Source organism: Rissa tridactyla, chromosome 11, assembly GCF_028500815.1.
Source record: "Rissa tridactyla isolate bRisTri1 chromosome 11, bRisTri1.patW.cur.20221130, whole genome shotgun sequence".
NCBI lineage: Eukaryota > Metazoa > Chordata > Aves > Charadriiformes > Laridae > Rissa > Rissa tridactyla.
The window spans coordinates 8,621,049-8,643,612 of NC_071476.1; the positions used below are offsets into that span (position 1 = coordinate 8,621,049).

General features: G+C 42.5%; 1 protein-coding gene across 4 annotated transcripts in view; it reads right to left on the reverse strand.

Annotated features, from left to right (window-relative positions):
- The window catches only part of RAPGEF6 (Rap guanine nucleotide exchange factor 6), a 132,120-nt gene extending 110,068 nt beyond the window's left edge, over nt 1-22,052 (reverse strand). For all 4 annotated transcript variants that reach the window (XM_054217220.1, XM_054217218.1, XM_054217219.1 and 1 more), the window contains exon 1: nt 21,830-22,052. In XM_054217220.1, the coding sequence (XP_054073195.1) occupies nt 21,830-21,898 (69 nt within the window). In that variant the 5' untranslated portion in view covers nt 21,899-22,052. The remainder of the gene's footprint in view (nt 1-21,829) is intronic.
- Between the last annotated feature and the right edge of the window lie 512 nt (nt 22,053-22,564).

Consider the following 22,564-nt stretch of genomic DNA (forward strand, 5'->3'; position numbering starts at 1 on the left):
TCTGTTTCTTTACATTCTTCACATGAAAGAATATACACCATATAAAATAGCCTGCGTTTGGGCAGGAGAGCAGAAATCAGGGGATGGCTCTGCGGCTGGCACTGTTATCGCCAAAGCCGGCCACAGGGAAAGTGTGGCCTGGCGCCGATACACCAGCAGCCCCAGTTCCACTCACCAGCAGCTTTTATCACCCCCGACACACACATCCTTCCTTAACCAGCTGCTAAACCAAAGGCAGTGTAAAAATATGGAGATTTGAGTAACAATTTAATGTTATATAAATCAGCTTTCTTCTATGGCAACATCCTCATCCCAACAGACTATGAAGAGAGCCACTCGAATAACTAGACCACTGCTCGTTTTCCCTGCCAGATGCTAACTCCCGTCATCACCACAAGATGCCACAACCGTAGAAGAATGGAAAATAAAAGAAGCTTCAACTGAAAGCCCATCACATGAAAGCAAACAAGATAACTACTACCATCACCCATTTACCCTAAAACACCTTTATTTGAAAATAATTCGCTACTTCTGATTTTTGGATCAGAACGGTAAAATATTAATTTCCTAGGTGCCAATATGTAGTTTTTAAAAATAAATAAAAAGTCAGACAAAAGAGTCATCATGAGAGCATAATCAGACCTCAGAATCACTGGAGAACTGGTGATTGTCGTTAGTTTCATTATCAGCATCGTTTTTAAAAGACAGACAAAGATCTGAGTGCTTCCGAACAAGCACAACAGTGCAGAAGCACCAAGCGCTGCTGGAAGCAATTCTCTGCCCCTACGGCCACCTCTTCTGCTTCAGCAGCACACCAGGGGATACGGCGGCCCAGGTACCCTTTTATTAATCCAGGAAACTTGTTGAAGCATAGATTACTAGTGTCCTAAGGCTAGAGTGATTTATGCAGCCGCCTTTGAAGTTTATTTGAGTTAACTTTTAACAATTTCATGTCCACCCTCAATAAGGAGTTCATCCTGTCTCTGTCACCTGAGCTGATGAGCAAAGTTTGTGAGCTTGCATCGCTTCTTTCTGCTCCGCTCTTTTTCTCTCCCTATCATTCGCCTTTAATCCAGCGAGCAACTTTTCAAAGTTTGAAATTAAGGATCCAATGGAACGACGGTGGTCTGGAGTATGGAGTTCTGAATATAAAGTTTCCCAACCAACAACAACCACCCCAGCCAGTACAACTGTAATTCACATGAACCGCATTCACATGCTGTAAGTCTGCAATAAGGTCCAAGTCAAATTCCTCTGCAGTGTTAAAAGTTGGCAAAAGCAGTGTGATGCTCTGGAATGAGGATGAAATGACTGCATCAAAAGCAACTTTGCTCTTCATAAACACAAAATGAAAACCTGATGCTTTACATGATGTGACCCCAGCCAGGTGTTCCAGTAACACATGATTATATTAAAACACCAAGCAGGAAATCTGTTCTATTTCTAAGGAAAATAGAGTAAATTGTTCCAAAATGACTTCATAGTTGCAAAGTCTGATAAATCTCCCAAAGAGCCATCCTCAGTGAGGTACTGGGAAGCTGAGGAAACCATAAATCCCGGCAGGCTCCCTTTAGCACTGTCTGATAATGTTGTGTGCTGCGTGTGGTTTGAGAGGGGAGAGGCACTGCCATCCCCGAGGGGCTCGGACTTCTTAGATGCCCTAAACCCACTCTGAAGAATAAATGAGGGGTCTCAAAGGACACCGAATAGCAGGTATTATTCACCGTCAGTCCAGAGTTTTGCAAGGGGAATGAGAAAAGCGCAGAACCTTGCACAGCAGCACCAGCACTTCAAAGCCACGTGTACGAAACAGCTGTGTCAGCAAGTTCAGACAGATTGCTCTCGCATGCAAACCTGTCCCGAAGAGCTACGCAGAACCTGTCTCTCAATTCCACCCCAAACACATTAAATTCCTGTTGCGAGAACATACGCTTGGCTGGCTGCAGCCTCCCCGGGCCCAGCCCAGGCGGCTGCCCCGGCTCACACACCGCAACCTGCTGCTTACGGGAGTGAGTGCAAAGGACGGCGGGTGGGATTTTACGTTCCTGCTTTTTTCCAAGGTAAGACAAGACAGCTGCCAGGATGCATATTTCATGTGCTTCAGAGCAAACAAAAATGTTAGTATTTTCTAAAGATCTATTACAGATTCAGCTGTATAATACACTTTGAAAGAAACAGACACACATTTCTCCCTTTGAAACAACAGTTAAGTCACACAGTAACAGCTTCCCAAATTCCACTGGCATTCAAGACAACCACCAGGTACAAAATCTTCCAGGGAAGGAAGCCGCATGGTTGAAAGCCGCCACAAGCTCCCTGTTTGTTGGAGAGCTGCTGCTCTCAGTGCTCTGGCCAGAAAGGGCCGGGCGGGAAGCGAGGCTGGAAACAAACTTCAGCAGAATCAAGCACCCACTTGGTATCGGGACAAGGATTTTAACAGGCTCTTGGACCATGGCTGAATTTCTCTGTATTAAATTTAAAGTGCCTAGATGTCAGTAAGGCAAACAGGAGTAATTTCTGGAGCATGGACAGCAGATTGTGTACTCCTCCAGCCTGCTGCCATCGCTTGCTCCCCATGATTCAGCAGGCTCCCTCCACAGACTGAATGCATCTTTCATTAGGAATCCTGTTGGGCTCAATAAAGACTTTGTCACCCTTAGGGGGGTGTAGCAGAAGAGAGGAAATGTTACTCAGCACAGTTTATGGTTTTCATTGCTTCCCTTCCTGTTACTTCATCGAAGGCTGGAATCCGCGCTGTTCCCTTTATTCCCTGTTTAAAGCCAATTGTAAAAATAGCACTCCCAAATTCTTTCCTGATAATGTAACACCAGAAATAAAAATACAGAAACACGCTGGAGTTCTCCCATCCACAATGTACATAATCGGATCTCTATACAGCAGATTCACCGACCTTAGCAGTGCTGGTTCAAGCAGCCCAACCTCCGCACCCGGAGCCGGGTGACACACACCCAGGTGACACACACTGTCACCCCCACCCCCAACACCTGTGGGAGCAGCAGTCAGCTCCCTTTAAACATGTGTAGTAGAACGTATGGTCCCTTGGCTAAAAGGAATAAGATCACCTGAACCAGAAAGCAACTCCTCCATCTTCATTACTTACTCTCCCTGTTCAGTGGCATAAACTTTTGATATATAAAGTGCAAAATTTGGTGCAAAAGAACACCAGCACACAACTTTTCACTTAAGAGCTGGACAGCATACTTGGAGTAACCATTCCCTTTAAAGTATCCTCCTATTTAGCCTTAAAAAAAAAAATAAATTAAATACAAGCATTGAGGCACTGTTAGGGAGGAGAACGGATGGATTAGTCAGTGAGATGAATGAAAATATTCTCAAAAGACTTCAAGAAAGCATCTTGCAGAGAACGACATAGTTTAAGGAGCACTCATAAGGAGCAAAGCGTCCTCACGCCATGTAAGAAATACCACCAATGCAAAAAGCCTAATTAAAGTACTTATCATAAAACACACCAGCAGCAAACTCCAGCATGATCTTAAATCACTGCCTGAGAATGCACCCAATAACATTTGTATAAAATAAACTGGTTCAGCCACTTCGGAGCCATATTCTATTATTCAGGAAAAAATAGCATATATTCCATGAAGAAGTTTTCCGTCTGTGGTACCAGGTGACAGTTCTCTGCCCTCAATTGCCAGTCCACTCGCCATAGGCATTTTGAGCAATGCTGAGATTTCCTAGGACCTTGCTAAAAATCATAATTCCTTTATGATAATTTTGTAACACAGGATCACTACACCTGATCCACTGAACAACTTCAAATGACCAAGAACTTGATTTCTTAGAATTATAGTCTTCCATATACCCACAGCCTCCCGGTGCATAAGAACATCAGACAGCTATGGACCACACTATGACCATGATACAGGACTTCTTCCTAAACTCTAAACTTTACATTTACCCATATACATGACAGATACTGTTTTTTTCAAGTGAGGAAATGTCAGTTGAGTTACTATAGTATCTTTACACAGACAAAAAAAAGATAAAAAAAGGGACTTCATTTCACACTCTTGTAAATCCAGGAAGCAACTACAATGGACAGCATCAGTTAATAACAGTATAGCCACAAATAGGAAAGTGAAATCTGGCCTTTTGTTTTTGCAGACTGTCAGAAGTAACATTTGCACGCTTGGATTTTTATCTTTTTTTTCCCCCTGCAAAAGTAGCAAGTCTCTCAATGGGGCTAATAAGAGTTTCCTTAGATAGTATTTCCTTCTGTTTCTTTATAACATGCACATAGGGCTATAGGCACAGACTTAAGATTTACCTTCTACTCCTAGGAATAGAAGCATCCTCAAAAAAATTTGAAAAAGGCAGATCTTGTTTAAGAACAGAGGCCCTAGAGCCACTATTACGGTTTATTTAAGTACCTCCATTCAGCAGAATACTTCTGTAAATTAAAAAAAAAAAAAAAAAGCAAAGTATTTCTACATGAAAATAAAAAGTTTCTCTACTCACCACTCACCAATAGCTCCCCACACCCAACACAGATAAACACCTTCCACCTAAGAACCCTGGATTATATTGATATAAGACTTCAGTAGAAAGAAAAACATTTAAAGGAATGAGGGAGGGGAAATTTTATATTATTTTTACTGCTGTTTCATCACACCGAGTCAGCATTTCTGAAACCCTGACTTTGCCAGAGAAAAAGCTTCCTTTGGAAAAGCTGATTTTGCAGAGCAAAATACCAAGGGCCCTGAACCGGAGAGACGGGAACATCAAATGTCATTGCTTCAAAGCGAGCAGCTTATAGAGAGTTTTGAATATCTGAAGCACAGTGCAGCCCTTATCACAGTTCAGAACAAGAGTACAGCTATGAAGAAGTATCCTCAAGTGAAACATTACCATAAAGTTCCCAGACACTCATTACTTAGTTTCAAAAATAACTTTCAGACTTACATGCTGATAATAGAAAAGCAAAAGCAAGCTGCCTTGAAAACACTGAGCTCCTGGAGTTCGACAGGATGAGAAGCTCAGAGTACCCAAAACTAATCTCAATGCTTATGTCTGTCGAAGAGCAGGATTTTATACCAAACATTTTTCAGCAAGAGACCAAAGACCATAAAACCACCCTCCTTACCCAGGCTCCTGAAAAGTTGCCCAAACCTCAACAAGCAAAATGGGCAATTTCAGGCTTCCAGTTCAATCAATGCTTTGCTAGTCAAGCAGATGACTACCTGAAAGATTAACAATCTCCCTTCCAAAGGACAAACATCCATCAAATAGCAGCATTTTGGTTAAACCTTTTTTGTCCTAACTCCAAAAACATCAGTTTGCCTAATTCACAAAAAAACCTCCCTGTTCTTTAAGAGAAACTGGCCAGAAATTACCAACATCTGAAATTCCCTTTTAAGAAAAAAGAAAAAAAAAAGGAATCATGATAGGAAAGGTCAGAACACTAAAACGCTAAGGAAAAAAGGTAGACTCTTATTAAATAATAAATTTGGTACAGAAACCTGGGGATGAGGAGGAGGTGGAAGATGAAATCCAAAGGTCAATTCTATGCTTATCAGTCATGACAAATTGGGAGTATGCAACTCAGTAGTGCTGAACATCTGAGTTCTTCATCTGTTTATAACTTTCCTCTTATTGCAGACAATGCTCTAGTTTTTGTTCTCTTCCCCCTCTCTTGGACTAGAGCTCCACACTATTAATGGAGAGTCAACGTACTTTTTTTACTGAAACTTTTTTCCTGTTCTAAAATATAGCTAAATATCTCCAGGAGAAGTGCTGCAGGAAGGCGCAGAGGCAGCGTTGTCCAACCGAACACGAGCTGGTCCCACAGACACGGCAAGGAAGAATGAGCTCCATGCCAGACGACAGGCAGATAGGTAAACAGCGAGACGGACAGCTAATAACAGTACCTACAAACAAAGGCAGGAGGATGTGCTAACTCTGAAAACCATTATTCCCTGCCTCCCACCCCCCAAATAAAGCACTAAGCAACTGCTGTTTCACATTTAACACACAAACACATCACATCATAAGGATTTTCCTCACTCTTCTTCATCGTGCTTCTGCCCAACCTACCTTTGCAGCCAGCAAACGTTGCTATCAAGGTCCCATAACTACATAACAAGTATCTCAAACAGAGAAAGACTAATAGGCAGGAAAGCACTTTACTGCAGTTTGTTTCCACCATATTAATCTTCAGATTTTTTTATACAAATGGATAAGAATATTGCTGTTTTTATAATGGCACATTTATGATTTTGCAGTATATAATTTCATATTTCTTTGTGGATTCAAGCAAGCAGAGATCATGCCTGTCAGGAAATTAAGTCCTGCTTAATAAATAATAGTGAAGGCAAAATGAGATTTCTTATCAATGTTGTAACTTAAGTCACCCACTCAGTACCTAGGTAACGGTCAGGGATGCAGCTCTACAAACTGTCTCAAAACGTTTTGATGCATCAGTAAAATATTAGTCACCACACCTGCTTCCAACTAAAATACTCTGTGTTTTCATTCAACTTTGATGACAATGCACCAGCACACTAGAAAAAAAACATGAGAACGAGAAGATTACAATTGGAGAATAAAATATCACACAAAAGTAAAGCTCTCCTACAACCTTTTCCAATGAAACCACTGGAGGAAAAAAAAAAAAAGAAAATCAAGCTTCAGCGAATTTATTCTTATAACAATGCCATTACAAACAACGAAGGAATTCCTGTAGAGGACAACAGTAATACGTTTACCCTTAATTCCTTCAGCATTCTGGTATCAGGGTACCCAAGCACTACCAAATAGAGCAATCCAGGAAAGTTACCGTAATTACCAGGAGGCTGCATCCCTTAGAGAAGTTGTAAGTTCTCTCAACACAGATTCCCAAAATTAAATTCCTTTACTGCCCCAACTCCCACAATATCCTCTCACAGGCAGACAAATGCTAACATGCCTGCGTACACGTGTGTCCATATATTGGCAAACACACGTATATCCCTCACTAAACAGGAAAGTGTGATCAGTAGCCCTCAGATTCTTCACTTGTAGTGAAAAAATAAGACAGATTTACCCTACTGCTCCATTTGAACGCAAACCACCACAGCAAAGCTCTAAAAACTGACAGTGCCGCTGCTTTAAGATCTGCTTCTGTATGTCTCAACACTAAACCACAAAGAAGCTTACGGATCCAAACTGAGGAGTTATACTCTATGGATACATATTCAAGGTTAACAGGTTTCAAGTTTCAAATCAAATCAACATAAATATCAGAGGTACAGATACCCTAGTAATTACAATTGATCATTAATGCATAACGTTACAAAAGGAATCATTCTAATTGAGAAAGTTAACAGCTTCAACATTAGGAGAAAACAATAACGGAGTGTACTGTCAGGGACTGAATCAACCACAAGATAATATTGTTACTCAGGAATTTCTAGATCTAAATCCTGAACTACCCACCAGGCACCCGCTTCCCAAAGTGCAACACACTTCATGACGAACATCCACAGAATTACGGACAAGAGCAACTGCCTTCTCCACCTCCGTGCTAAATGCAGCGGGTACTAACTGATCGATCACATGTGAGACATGGGCTGCTTCGGTTGGGTTGTACTACATGAGATGATACGGAAACCTCTTCTCCTCCCACCAGCCATTCCATCCTTAGAGAGACCAAAATCCTCAAAAGCTGTAATTACCTTTGAATATAAACCCAAAACAAGCCAATCTCAACTTTCTCATTCCTCTGAACCCATGATCAACACTAATTTGTAATGCAACGTGCCAGAGATTCCTCCAACACCTCATTCTTCCAGTGTTACTCAACCACAGCCTCTATGGAGGTATAATAAACCTGCTTTTAAACAAATCAGTGTTTCACCTAAAAAGACGACTTCTGCTTTCAGAGATCAAGACTACAATTGTTCACTAAAGATGAAGGAAAAAAAACCCTAATACTAAACTTAATCTGAGTATCAAACTTCGGTTTATACGCAGCAATGCAATGCATTCATTTAAGACTCAGACTTTTGACTCATCAGCTCACATTAAAGGAGAAGATTCGTACCGGGTGATGAAAGGCAAAGTCTGGACCCAGCAGCAGAATGCCTCAATCAAAGATTACACCACCACGATCTCTGGTCAGTCATGCTTATGACTACAGACATTAAGAACATACAGTCTAGATGCCAGCCCACCCCCCCTGGAGAAACGGAAGGATCCGGTATTGCAGTTCAGACATTTTACACAATAATACTGAAAATTAAGACACCTCTGCTGTGGGTTTTCTTGAAAAGCAGTGCATTTAGAGGGTATTAGCCTCTCATTCAAGTAGCTAGTCCACTGCAGTACTTACTAGGGGCACCCTGTACAAGTGTCAGAAGGAGAAGACCTGTTATCGAAAGCTTCTCACTTCTTTAAATAAGCATTCACGACTGCAAGAGCTATATAATTATTTCAGATAAAAATAAAAGAAATGTTTGACCAGAGCACATTTTGAAGACTCTGCTGAGCACCTTGTAAATCACATATAACAGTATCTGTGGAAGTTTGCTGAAGGAAGCATTACCATCCAACGCAAATGGAAGTAACAAACAGATTTGACAGGAGGTCAGTAGTCTAACATGGGGCTGCCAGTTTCCTTCCTACTTCAAATGGGAAACAGGAACAGAAACTCCTTCTGCAACAGTTGGGAAGACCAATTCTACTTAGCCAAACCAACACAGCCCACTGTAGGCTGAATAACGTTACACAGAACCCCAAGAACATCGGGTGAAATAAATCAGTTTTAAGTAGAATATCCTCCCCAGATAACCCACAATATCTAGTGGCCACAGGCAAGTGCAACCCTTTGTGACTAGAGCATAAAAAACCTCCCGGAATCAATGTTCAACAGCAGAAGTGATCACATTACCTTTCAACACTAAATACACAATAGAGTTTACAAAGGCAGACCTCACTCTCCAGCTCTTTCAAATGCAAACTGTCAAGGTGAAAAACATTACAACAGCTCTGGAACTATCTCTTTGTAGGAATTCATATTTGGCCAAAAGGCCAAATTGTACGTGCCTGCAACACAACACACCACCACACCACAAGAATTCTTTCCCTCCAGACCAAAAGGACTAACATTTGAGGCTTGTTTTTAATCAGCCTATGGAGGATGGACAGCTTAAATGTCAATGCTTTAATCAGGCACAAAAAGATTACAAAGAGAGAACCCCTTAAGGCAATTATTTTTGTTCTGAATATTTGGAAGAATATGCTAGACTCTCTCAACATGCTAAAAGATAACCAATAATTAGCAGAGCTAAGGAACCTAGAGAAACCAGATGCAGAATGCTAAATAATTTGTGCATGCTTCCCTGAACTAAGGGTATTTCCAAAATACTGCACTGAAATCATCAAAGAGGAAGAAGGGTGTATCACAGTTTCATCAAACAAAGGAAAACCCTCTATATTTTATGCCCGAGGTCATTGGAATAAGATGACCTCCTAGTTTTACAAATAGCTTGTCTGGCACTACTAGCACGAGCAAAATTGTTCTTTGGCAATGGCAGGCCTCTTACAAGAGAAGACATCAGAGCTCCAGCCACCCTTTACAGATATGTTCTCCAATACGCTTCGCAAGGAAAATTAACTTTCACATGTGCTTGGAGGAGGGAGGATAAACCCTGCAAACTGGAAGTTTGTCCAAGAATGCACGGTCCTCTGAATTGTGCAGCTTCTTTGCCATTGACAGGACCACCACAAGCCACCTTTCAGTGCCAAGAGACTCGTTTCCACCTGAAGACTGCCAGCTCTTCACACTCTTGTGATGGGAGCCCAAGCACAGGCACGGGGCAGACACCCGCAGCGTGTCAGGGATGCTAAGATATGTGCCTGCCTGCCTTCCTTCCCTCCCCTCCCCAGCAGCACCGCCTGGGCACAAGTGGGCAATATACCTGGACACTTTCGCCCCAATTTCTCCTCCAACAGCACACTTGCACGTTTGTTAAGACCGAGTGTTACTTTCTTATTCTTATCTATGCTATAAACTGACACCCAGTTCTCCTTACAAAGTGACACAAGAATTGGTTTTGTCAAAATAAACATTACAGAAAACTCCCCTGTAAAGTTTATACACAGTACGTTTTGGTATACTACTTGAAGAGACTTTCTTTTAAAATTCTAAATTTTTTTATGATTACTTTCATTCAGTATGGTGTTTTGGGGCTTTAATACTGTTTCTAGAAGGAATTTAACACCTACGCATCTTGACTGCTTGCCCACCACCCCTTGCAGTTTTTAGAGAACAAAAGCAGAAAACAAATGTATTTTTCTTCCACTTGGCAACTTTTCTGAATGGCAAGTGTACTTGCAGTTCTCTCCCACCCCCTTCCACACCCTTTTCTCGCCCTTCTTCACTATTCTAATATCTCCAAGGAGTTCTTATTGCAAGGTCAATAATAAGGCACTGGGTTTGCCTTTTAGTTTTGCAAAACACACCCTTACTAACTACCTAAGAAGTCCCTGAAATTCACAGTTTAAATTCAGATAATACAATAGAAAATCGGTTTTTAGAAAAGTTACATTACATACTTGAATTTTAATTCATCGGTGAAAACTTTTAGTTAAATTATCACTCCGCAGATGAAATTAAGTGCATGACCCCACTGCACAAGGAAAGGTACATACTACAGCACGCAAGTTCCAATAAAGAATTCCAGGACTCCACCATAATTTCTGGTTTCACTCTCAGGGCTGTCACAGCTGCCATTAAAATGAAAAACCAGTTTTTCAGGAACAGTAATTGGAAGCAAGGATAGGAAAAGTAATCTTAGAGCAAGAACACTTCACACACTGCTTGGAAGATGACTGGGAAACAGCCATCCTGATTCACTCTAACTTCATGTGCTCCTTTAACAAGGTTTAAGGTTCATGTAAAGCAGAAGGCTTAGTACCTTCTGAAAAGGACCAAACAGATCTTGATACTGGAAAGTTACAGGTACTAAATTGTCACCAGCTTGACCTTAGCAGACAGGAGTACAAGCACGGAGACTGCCTGCTGCCATCTCCTACGGCAGCTCGCTGCCATGCCAGAACCCGCGGCTGTTCCATAGCATTAAGAGTCTTCAGTGACAGCAACAGCCAGAAAACTGGAGTCATTTTTCAGCCTCCTACAAGCTAAATTTACCACCACCCTATCATGATTTAGATAACTAGGCCTCAAAATATTAGATCAATAATAACGTATGACGTCTGCAAAATCACATCTGTCAAGCCCTAAATCCCGCATTAACTGTGAAGATTATCAGGAAACAAGCTGCTGTGATCTCCGCTCTTTAGTTACAGTTACTTTGGCCAACAGCTTGAAAAAGATCCGTAAATACTGCCTGTGTGAGCTTCTAGCATACTCTGACAACCACACAGCCAAAACAGTGAGTTTCTGGTTTACAGTAACCTCCCAGATACAAAAGCTGTGTTGACAACTACATTGTCAGGCCAGAAAACCCTAGAATCACTGAGCGCATCTTCTAAAGCCAGTTCTTGGAACAAATAAATAAATAAAAAGAATGGGAAGGATACGCATCCATTTCAGGACACCCCGATAGTCCCCTGAGAGCTCGCTGCTACAGAGCAAGGGGCTGCACATCAAGGCACCCCAAGGCAGGGACACAACAGTGTTGCCACAGCGCAGGTCAAAGCAGAGGCCACCAGAAGGACCAGCCCAGGAGAACAAGTCTCCCTCCGGCTAACAGAAGCCCTGACGAGGCCAGCTGTGGGGTGGGAGCTTCTTCTGGGCTGCTGTTGGGACAGACCAGAAGCACAAAGCAGTGAGAGCCGCTGGCACGACGTGCCTCACCAGCAGCATCGGCACCAAAACCCTTCTCCAAAGAGATCAGGCTGCAACACTGAACCTCCCCCTCGCACCTTCTGAACCGAGGTGAAGGGAAGAGGAGTCAAGGGTGAGAGATCTAGTGAAGACTTTGTGCTCTGAGAACAATTTCACGGGAAAACTAGGAACTTGATGTATTCTAGAGATGTTTGATTAAATATTCTTACCTACACCCTCAGCAGATTCTCAAATTCCTTCAATCAACAACCAGCACGGAATCAACAGGCACAACGCTAACGATATCAGAGCTGGAGTATCTGTCTGTACTGGGTATGTAACAGAATGAGAAGCTTAAAAAACAAAACAAAAAAAAGCAATAAAGAGAGACCAAATCACATCTGGTAACAAGGAATTCAGACAAAGCTGTTCCTACACGTACCAGACTCTGGACACATTAAAGCATGACACAAAACACTCAAGAACATTTCTTTTAGGCCAAGAACAGCTCTTGCAGAGGGAAGGTGAGCACAGACACCACTGCCTGCCATCACTGCCCAGGGGAAGTTCCTCCCCAGGTCCAGGAACAGAGGTCCCACGAGCTCCACAGCACAACCAGCAACATGGGCACACCATGGTCTTTTTTCCTCCCATACAAGATTCATACATATAAGAGTGTCTTAGAATTTCCTTTAAAATCCTTACTTTATATATATCTTCCAGAAAAGATACCTAAGGACCATACACCTAAGGTGTGCAGCAGACACTCATGCTGCATCTGCACATGCAGACGCAGAACAGTCATAGAAAGTAAGCGACACTGACACACAAGTTACAAAGCCAAAATGTTTTGTTACCGCTTTTGTTGTGGCCCTGCTTCCTTCAAAGGAATCCCAACAAGCAGCAGCAAGTAAGATTAGGCAACAGCCTCCGACTTTTCCATGTAATTACACACAAAAGAGACACCGTATGTTCATTACACTTGATTAGGATGTTCAGATTCGACAATGCCACCAAGGCTTAGACACAAGAAGTGCTTGAAGCTGGAAGACCAGGCACCAGGCAACTGTGCTCACCAGTTGAATATCATTCCTCCGGCTCCCCGAGGCTCTGTCTCAGCTGGACGTCACCGCATTCTTTTCTTCAGGTGAGCTGGACTCACACTCCCAGACAGGAGCGCTCCACGTTTCGAAAGGCCAAGACAACGCTTGAAGATACCCATCCACTTGTATCCCGTAACAGAACCACATTCCTACTCACCGCTTCGTTTTAATGAATCAGAATTGGAAATTACATCCAGGAGACAAACAAGGACGGCGGAATGGCTTTTCACCTTGCCATGTGTAACTTAGTGACTCACTGGGCATAAACCCTGAACTCTCTGCAAACAATGCCAATACACATGAGCCATTGTCCACAGAGTTATTAGCACACTGTAATTTGAACTTCTCTTTAATACATCCATGTTCTGTATAGCAGAGTTTGCTCTACATGAAGGAATTGCGTTAGTCAGGACCCAAGAGCAGCAGCTGGGAATGGAAAACAAAACTGATTCTGGCTAGCTACTGAGCAGAGCGAGACACATAGGAGGAAAGGGCCAGGGCAGCTAATTTATAACAACCTTTCCAATTTTGTACACAAAACCAAAAAGCATTACTTGTCATACGGGCAACATCTGTACACTTCTGCTCTTACACGGCTGAAGAGGTAAGATACTCCCAGCACAGTGTCAGCACAGGTAGAGGTTAAAGTCTGCAGAGGTTGATGCCGGTGGGGACCAGGACTTTCAGTTTTGAGCAGCAGGTCCCTGCGGCCGCTGCAGGCTCTGTCCACGACGGGGAAATGCAGCAACGTGGCCCCAAGGACCCTTCGCAGACCCATATTTAAGAGCGATGCTTTGGAAATCAGCGTGACCATAATCAGTTTCAGCACATCGCACCAAGCCAACCACCAGGACCCTTCCAGGAGTAACGCTGATTACTTTCCACTGGAATGACTTAGGCATCGGGTATGTATTTAACCAACAAAAAAGCCTTGATTGCACCTCAGCTCCCAGGGAGACCAGAAACCATGAAGGCACAGCCATTAGACGGAAGAACTGTAAATGTGTTCCCAGGTTATTAGCACTACGTTAAGTGATGAACAATGAATGTTTAGTCTAATTTACCTTTCCGAGTTTTTATTACAAGTTTACTTTTTTTGGCATTTCAGCCAACCTGAAAGGCAAAGAAGAAAATGGTTTTGGGGAGGGTTTTTTTGTGGGTTTGTTTTTGACACTTTTTTTTAAAAAAAAAGAAAAAAAAAAATCAAAAAACCCCAGCTTCGGTTCATAACACTCTTGCAAAATGAATTAATCAGGAGAACCCATGCACCTACTTCAGAGGACCTTAAGAGTCATAATGTATCCCTGTTTCCACCTGAGGTTTTTTTTGAGGTTGTTTTTTTGGTTTTTGGTTTTTTAACTTCTTTTACTCCTGCACAAATTTTCCTCTCCAGGACAATCTTCGACACCCTTACCCACAACACGGGTTAAGACAGACACAGAATCTAAAAACAAAAAACTCAGCCACCCAGCAACATTCATGCTCTTTTCTCTACTTGTTTAATATTACATTTGTTGAACAAGGAAACTCTGTTAGACAGATTCTAAATTTAAGAAAAATCTATCTGCCAATGACGCTTCAGTAAAGCCAGTATATGTACTCAGAGCTAAAACAGTGCCCTGAAACCCGATTTATTTGGTTGGAACCATGAATCTATATTTGACTGAACTCAACAGGCCTTAACAGTTAAGAGAGCTGGAAAAAAATATTTATTTCTGCGAACCACTAGTAAAGTTTCCTTGCAGGTATTCCAGCCAGACAACAGCTGCAGAACAGCCTAACCAGAAGCCTCCTCTGTGAACACAGTACCTTGTCGAAGGCTCAACATAACCTTACTTGTGTCTTAGAGACATAAATAATCAAAAGAGGAATATGAGCAACACATTCAGTCTTGCTGCTGAAAGCACAACAAAAACAAGCTCAAAAAACTGTTCAAAACCGAACAAAAAAATCCTCCCGAGACAGACACTGAAGCTCTTATAGCTGAATATTTACATATATTAACATTTGGTTATAAGTGCTCCAATATTGTATTTTGGTTCATTTGAAAGAACAGATGGATTTTATTTTTTAAGTGCAACTAATTTAGGACTGATTTCAGCTTCAGAAAGTGTGTTGTACTTAAGGTTCCAACTAGTGATAATCTGAATTATTTGGGTACTGAAGCATATGCTAGGTTGTTGAGTGCTTCTGGCCAAGAAACAGGCAAATCGACTGTACATCACGAGCGCGGAGCCGTGTCCACATGGCAATGAAAACAACTGTAGTAACATAACCAAATATCACTGATTTTAAGCAAGATTTTGTGAATTTAAAGTCGATCCTATGATCGGTCACGGATTAATATTGCAAAAGGAGGTTAATTTTAATTATCCAGAAGAGAGATTTGACCCTGCCCAGACTCATGCATTTTACTAAACATCCCTGGGAAACCAGTGCAGGTAAGACTGATCAACTACCAGCAAACACGCATTGATTGGTCTCTGAATTTTTTGAATGCAAAGATTGAGACACATCTATCAAAGAACATCATTCTTGATCATCTCAGAAACCAAGGCGCAAATACAAAGTTTATGAAAACGAATTATCAAGAAGTGTTTTAGTGAAGCAGTACAGGAGTCTGCATGCTTGGCTTTTTTTATTACAGGAAAACCACAGGTCTAATTGAGATGAAGACTCACGATACTACACTGTATTAAGAAATAGAATAATAAGAGACAACTACCCACCCAAAGCACTCTTACAAGACAAAATAGAGGAAAATGTAAGCACTAAAAACTTCCGCACTCATCAAGCTGGCAGCTAAATAGACGCAGCTCTCCCAAAGCTCTGAGGTTTGTCGGACAATCCTCTGGAATTGTCAACAATGTATTTATCATGAGATAAATACATTTATTTAATGAGTGGCTTGGGAAAAAAATATGGTTTTGTTTTACCTTCAACTTAAAGCTACGTGGCAGGGAAGAGCAGGAGGATGAGAGAAGGTTTATTACTGTTTCATTAGAAGTGATAAAGAATTTCAGGACCTGCTTCACTAACAAAGAAACTATATTCTGCTTGTGAATAAGACTCAGTCTTAAGAGCTGTCAGCCACCAATGTGATATCCAACCTGTCACTCCTCAGGTACCACCGTTCTCAGCTTTAATTCTACTAGAAGGCTTTAAAAAGAAAACAGCTTTAGAACACATTGAATTTAAAGGGTCTAATCTAATATTTGAGAAAACCTCACAATTCTAGGTCTTTTCTAGTCTCAGAAAGATGCTGATAGAATATGGCATCAACAAAGCAGTGGACAGGACCGGAGCGCAGGTAACCAAGTCTTTCTCCAAAGCTGCGGTTACTCAACTTTTTTGCTAACAAAACAACTGATTTTTCTGCATTTGACTTTCAGTCATAGAGAACGAAGTATCTGTCGCCTTCACAGGACTGCTTATAAAGTATTCATAATTATATTATGAGGTTTTATGTTCTTGTAACTGTAAATAATAATTGTTGTCATATGAGTACAGAAAGGCAATCTGCATAAGGTACACAACGACCCAGCCAGGAATTTATTAGGAGTAAATTGCAGGCACGTCAGTATGTGTTCGCAATCACTTTGGTTATCACCCAGTGATAACCAATACATCAACTTTAAAGGTCTCTCCCAGGCACAGGCGAAGATGGACCCAAGTCTCTGCAGTGTAAGGGATAAAAGTTAGGTACCGCGCGTCCGTTCACCTCTGAGGTACAGTCTGGGGAGGCCCCTCTGGCAAAGACACTAAAGCACGGAGCTACAGAACAATCCCCAGCATTTTCCACCACGTAACTGCTGGTCGTCTTCAGTTTGAGCTCCAGAATTGTTACTCACACGACAAAGTCTTAGAGATCATCCGCTACAAAAGACTATATCACTAACAGAAAAATGGGAATGAAAATGTAAGACAGTGGTTAGGTAGTAGAAAACTATGGCAGGAGTCAGGTTTCCATCACTCCTCTTCCCCTGTTTTAGAGGCCCGCATACTCCGCAACAGTAAGGAATTTTTATTAAATACAAACCAGCATCTGCAACTTAATTTAATACAAGTTTCTTTTCAGCTTTAAGATAATTGCCAGCATCTAGATTTTCGTAGTGATTCTACAATTCCGATTATGTTAAATGGCTGTCCAAAACCAACACCATTGTTATATTAACTAAAAGCTCACTGTGAACTACAGAAACAATGGATTTTAACAAAAGCTAATCCCCTGTTTCACCTACTGAGTTTACAGAAAATTATTAAAAGGATGAAAAAACCCACTTCAAAATACCAGTTATTTCTGGAAACAAGAAGCAGATGTTCTCCTCTGTTTGGCTCAGCTGTGCTACAGTACAAGAGTGCCTTTGTTATGCTGTCAGCAATAATTTATTTTATTTATTACAGCCATTTTATAATGCCCATCAATGTACTATTTGTGCATGATTTAGGTTCATGCAGATCTATTTCTCTATATATAAGCTGTCAAGAAGCATCACAAACACACTCCAAATAGCAGACCCTGTTATAACACAATTGTGCGAATTAGGTTTTTTCTCTTTCCACTGTATTAATAAAAAGGGAACAGGAAGAGGAGGAGGAGTTAGTATTGCCAAATAAAGTTGAATTAACGTTAATCGAGAATTACTGAAACAAGACATAGTACAAAGTTAGGAAAATACAAGGGCTTAGAGAATAAAAACAAACTCTGCTCTTTGAAGTCCAATAAAGGCAAAGCTTTCTGAACCATGGAAAGGAAATACTGTCTAGAACAAAGTCATGAAGAACTAAAAGGAGACTACGTTGGGAAAAGGATCCATTAAAAAAGGAAGAGAGTGTGCTCATGGGAGGGGAGAGAATTAAAAAAAAAAAGAGAGGAAAGAGAAAGAAAAAGCAGCATGATCATATGCTATTTTGTCCTATCAGCCACCGAGACCTTATCTGTGGTAGGCATTAAACCACTCCCCAAAAGACCAACATCACAGCCTTTGTATGGATCTGATAAGGAATTCTTCGCCTCAAAAAATTAAACCTTTAATGAGAGAGCATACACGGTGGCATAAACATTCGTCCTTCCCTCCTACTGCTTTGAACAAATTATTTCCTTCTATTAAAACATTCCCAAATTACTAATTTAATATCCCCACCTGTGACACAAGAAACAGGCAGGACGATGTGCAAGACAAAGCTAAAACCCTGCATGGAAGCACGTAAGTCTCATATTCCCAACCTGCACGAATAAACACTCCCACATTTAACACCACACAGACATCCGCATAATCCTGGAAGACAAATACAGATATTAAAATATTAAATAAGTGTATGAAATCCTACAGTTTAAATATAGGTATGATTTTTTTAAGTGATTAAGTGCCCGATTACTGCAAAGGCTTCCTCTCTCTGACAAGACAGTGCAGACAGAAGAGATGATTTGTTAGGATAATCTGTTATCGAAACTAACATCTGACAGAACCCTCGCAAATTCTGCACTTTCAGGCTGAACCTGAGAGACAGACAGATTTATGTACAGTGTCAGCACGCGGTCACAGTCCATCTACGTAACCAACCAGTCCTAAGTTTTACCAAAGTGGGATTCGCATCCCAGGGTGGGAAATCTGCCACGTACACGGCATTCAGCCCACAAGAAAATATTCTGAGACACTTACCACAAGAAAGGCCAGCTTGCATCACCTATCTGTACCATTTTATGATGCACCAGGGCAGAGGGAAGAAAGAAACAAACACAAAGAAAAAAAATTCAAAAGACTTCCCAGATTTAGGCAGTTCCAAAGAAAAGTTTCTAAATGGAGTAACAGAACAGCAATTACATAAAAATGTATACATCATTAAATGTTAGCTACAATCTCCAGGAGTTCATCAAAATAATTTCCCCCGCCAAATAAATTAAAGATTATAGCACATGAAATATCTGAGCAACAACAACTGAAAAAAAAAAAAAATCAAGTGTGTACATGTCTAATATGCATAACTTACAGACTTTAGCATTTGGCAAACATTGGAATGTTACCACAACACTGAAAACCTGCCCTAACAGAGATTTTTCCAAACACAGATATTTGTAGCATCAAGAATTAAAATTTTTACTTGAGCAAGCCATCGCATTAATTCCCCAAAATAAGGAAATTATAAAAATATTTTACTATCTCCCTGCTTAGTTCCTTAGATCTTAGAAATTAAAACATTTTGTCAAAAAAAAAGTCCCAAAAATTAAAATCATATGGATAACCGCACCACTCAGAAGCGAAATTCAGTGTGTGGATTATTTATCTGTATTTTTCCGGAGACTGCTGTACAGATGATAGTTATGAAGCACCAGACCATGCTACTAATCAGCGCAGCCCCAACCCTGTAATTTATAATACCCAGGTAAACTGCTCATATAAACTGCAGGACCAGAAATAGAGAGGGGGGCAGAAAGGGACCGAAAACACTCGAAACTCGTGTGGTCAGGCAGCTTTGGCTCATCATAAAATACCAATCATGGTTTGGGGAATTTGGGGGGGTTTCCTGTATAAAAACGCAGTCAAAGTGCAGGAGCAGCCCCGTGCAGCTGATTTCGTGTGGGAGGAGCTGATGATACCTTTCCCCGGGAGTAGGAGGGGAGAAACGAAGCCACACTTTTTGTCTGTGCACATCTGGATACTTCAAGACAGGAGTCACCAGCTCGTACACCCTGCACAGGGACACCCGAAACTGGGGTCTCTCCCCAACAGCTGTGCTAAGCAGGTTTCGACTTCCCTGACCTAAGTCTTGCTGCCTAAAGAAGAAAGCTGACAAGTCAGGATGCTTAGCACAATTTAAAAAAAAAATTAAAAAAAAAAATTACTTTGGAATTGCTTCCTCCAGTTCCCTTATCACCCTGTATCCATCTGTCATCACCTCTCAGAGCATACGCTTGGGAAATCTGGCAGCATGTGGCCAGGGCGGTTCAATTTTTCGCTTTTGTCTGAACAGGTAGTACAGATCCAGAAAAGAGACCCCCCAGACACACCGTCCTACTGAAACAGGGAAGTGTTTTTCTTGAAATCATTTCTTTTCTAAATGTATATAAACAAAAGTACCCCAAGAAAACAAAAGCGATTTGACTGTAATTATCCACTCAGTAACAGGCAACAAGAACAGAGGCCCCAATCCTGCCAAGTTTTAAGTACATATTTAACTTTAATCACGAGTAGTCTCCCTGTGCAATGTCTCTAAATGCCTGCCAAAGAAGGGCCGGATTAACAAGGGAACTTAGATATTTTTTTAAATCATTTTAGAGGTGCTATTAGTTAGATTAGCAAACATTAAATATTTTTTTTCCACAATTGAGGTACCTTGGCAAATTCAAACCTGGTGTCAGCCAGTCTCAATGGGAATCTACACGGATCCACATGACCATGGTCCAGTGCAGTTGGACAGCACGATATGACGGTTTAACTTTGCAAGATTGGTGAAATACTTATTTTAAGGCAGTTTTAGCCAAAATAAGGTGACAGTCCTAAAGAATTCCATGACAATTGCTGCAGGGAAAATTAAGGATACTTAAAAAAAAAAATAATAAAAAAACAAAAAGCCCTAAACAGCTGTGAGATGTCAGTATTCCAAGAAGCAGCAGTGGGCAGATGTTTCGAGCCAGGCCAGATTACCTGTTTCCCAAAGTCAAATCCATGACAAGCCCACATGGTATGCGGGAGCATGAATGACACTTCTGTGATGAACCCAGTTGCCCAACACTGCAAACCACACTGGCAAAGGAATTTTGCTAACTGAAAACTACAGCTGAGGAGAAAGAAAGGTAGGTCTGAAGCTAAAGCAGGGTGATAAAAATAAGAAAACAGAAAGAACAGAGAGACTGCTCTTTTACAGAGACTGCCTCATCATTTATTTAGGGAGCAGAGACACAAATAGGAATGTATCAGATACCCCAAGGTGGGTAAACTGTGTGACTGAACATGTGTATTTCAGGCACTTACAAGACAGACTTGAAGGAGAATTGGGGTCTGTGTCCTTCTAGGACGTACTCTCAAACACTCTGCAGCAGCTCTCCCCAAGAAGCCTTTTGATAATTAACTTATAAGGAGGAGCAGGCAGGACATTCTGCTCCCCATGAAGTATCAAGGGAGAACAGATGTTTCCCGGTCTCAAAGGGACAAACTCAAGAGCATATGATTTCATACCACTAATTCTTGAGAACATTAAAAAAAAAAAAAATCACAGTAAGGGAAACAAAAAAAGGCTAGGGTAAGCAAACAAAGTCCAATCAGCCTTTCAGTGAAATGCAAATGCTATCAAACATATTTCATTATTAAGTTAATGCTCCATGACATTACCATTCCCAAAAATACATGGCTGATTACAGACTAGCTTGTGGGGAAAGGACAGAGCAGGCACTTAATTGGAAAATGCGTTTTATTGTAGCTAACCAGCCTCGCACATTTCTATACTCCCACTCACTGGAGAAACATCTCTTTATGAAGTCTGCAAAGCATAATTAGTTTGGTTTTGTTTAAATCTGCATCACTGTACAGGTAAGCAAAGTCTTTCAGCTCACTAACTTTTCCCAGAAGTTTTGCATCACTGAAATATGCATAATTTTACTTTTCAGTGATCTGTCTCTTTTTCGTCTTCCTACAGCTTGCTTGCAGCAGTTCATAAAGCGCCTTAAGTCTATACCCAGCATGTTACTGGATGTTTAAAGCACTGCTGGTCTCGAGAGGGCCAATTTTGGAAAGCCGAAATAAATAAATAACCGAAGTCTAAGCAAAGGCAGTTTGCGAGCGCCAGCAAGCATGTGCAGCAGGCAAAGCCCGCGGACCATGCACCGGGCACAGAGCCTGTCGGAACACACATTTATACAAAGTAAAAATTAAAAATTAAATCAAAAGCCGCAGCGGGGCAGGAGCCGCAGCCCCCTTACCTCCGGAGTCCTCTCTGCTGGTTTCTTTCGCAAAGCCTGTTTAATCTTGGGGTCCACCGGAGAGCTCATTCTATTCCCCTGCTCCTCCAGGTCCGCAACTCCTCGGAAATGGCTGGCGGGGGGCGATGCCTCCAGGCGGGCCGGCAACACCCGAACGCAGCAACGCTCCGCGATCGGCCGAGCCTCCCCGCCCGGCAGCGCCGGCCCGGCCCCGCCGCGGAGCACGGCCCGGCCCCGCGGGGGCCCGGCGGGGGCCGGGGGAGGCCGCGCTGCCCCGGGGCAGGCGGCGGGCTCGGGGCGGGGAAGGGAGAAGGAGAAGGCCGAGGCGGGCTCGGGGCCGCGGGGAGGGCCGGGGCGGGCGCGGTGCCCGCTGCCGGGCTGGCTGCTCACCAGGCGGGCGGCTCCTCCGCGGCGCTCGGGGCGCCTCCGGCTGCCGGCTCAGCGGCGGGGCACGGGGCAGGTGGCGCCGGCTCCCGCCGCCGCTTTCCTCCGGCGGCCGGCGCCGCTCCCCATCGCGCGGGCCCAGGCGTCGGCGGCGCGGCCCGGCCGTGAGGAGAAGTCGGCGCGGGCTAAGGGAAGTTACCGGCCGGAGCGGGACTCCCTGCGCCCGCCCGCTCGGCCCCTGCGCCGAGCGGCTCCGCCCAGCCCGACCAGCACAAAGCGACGCGGGCGGGCGAAGACTTTCGCGACGCGGCGCCGGAGGATCCCTTCGCCTCGTCCCGCGCCCAGAGCCGG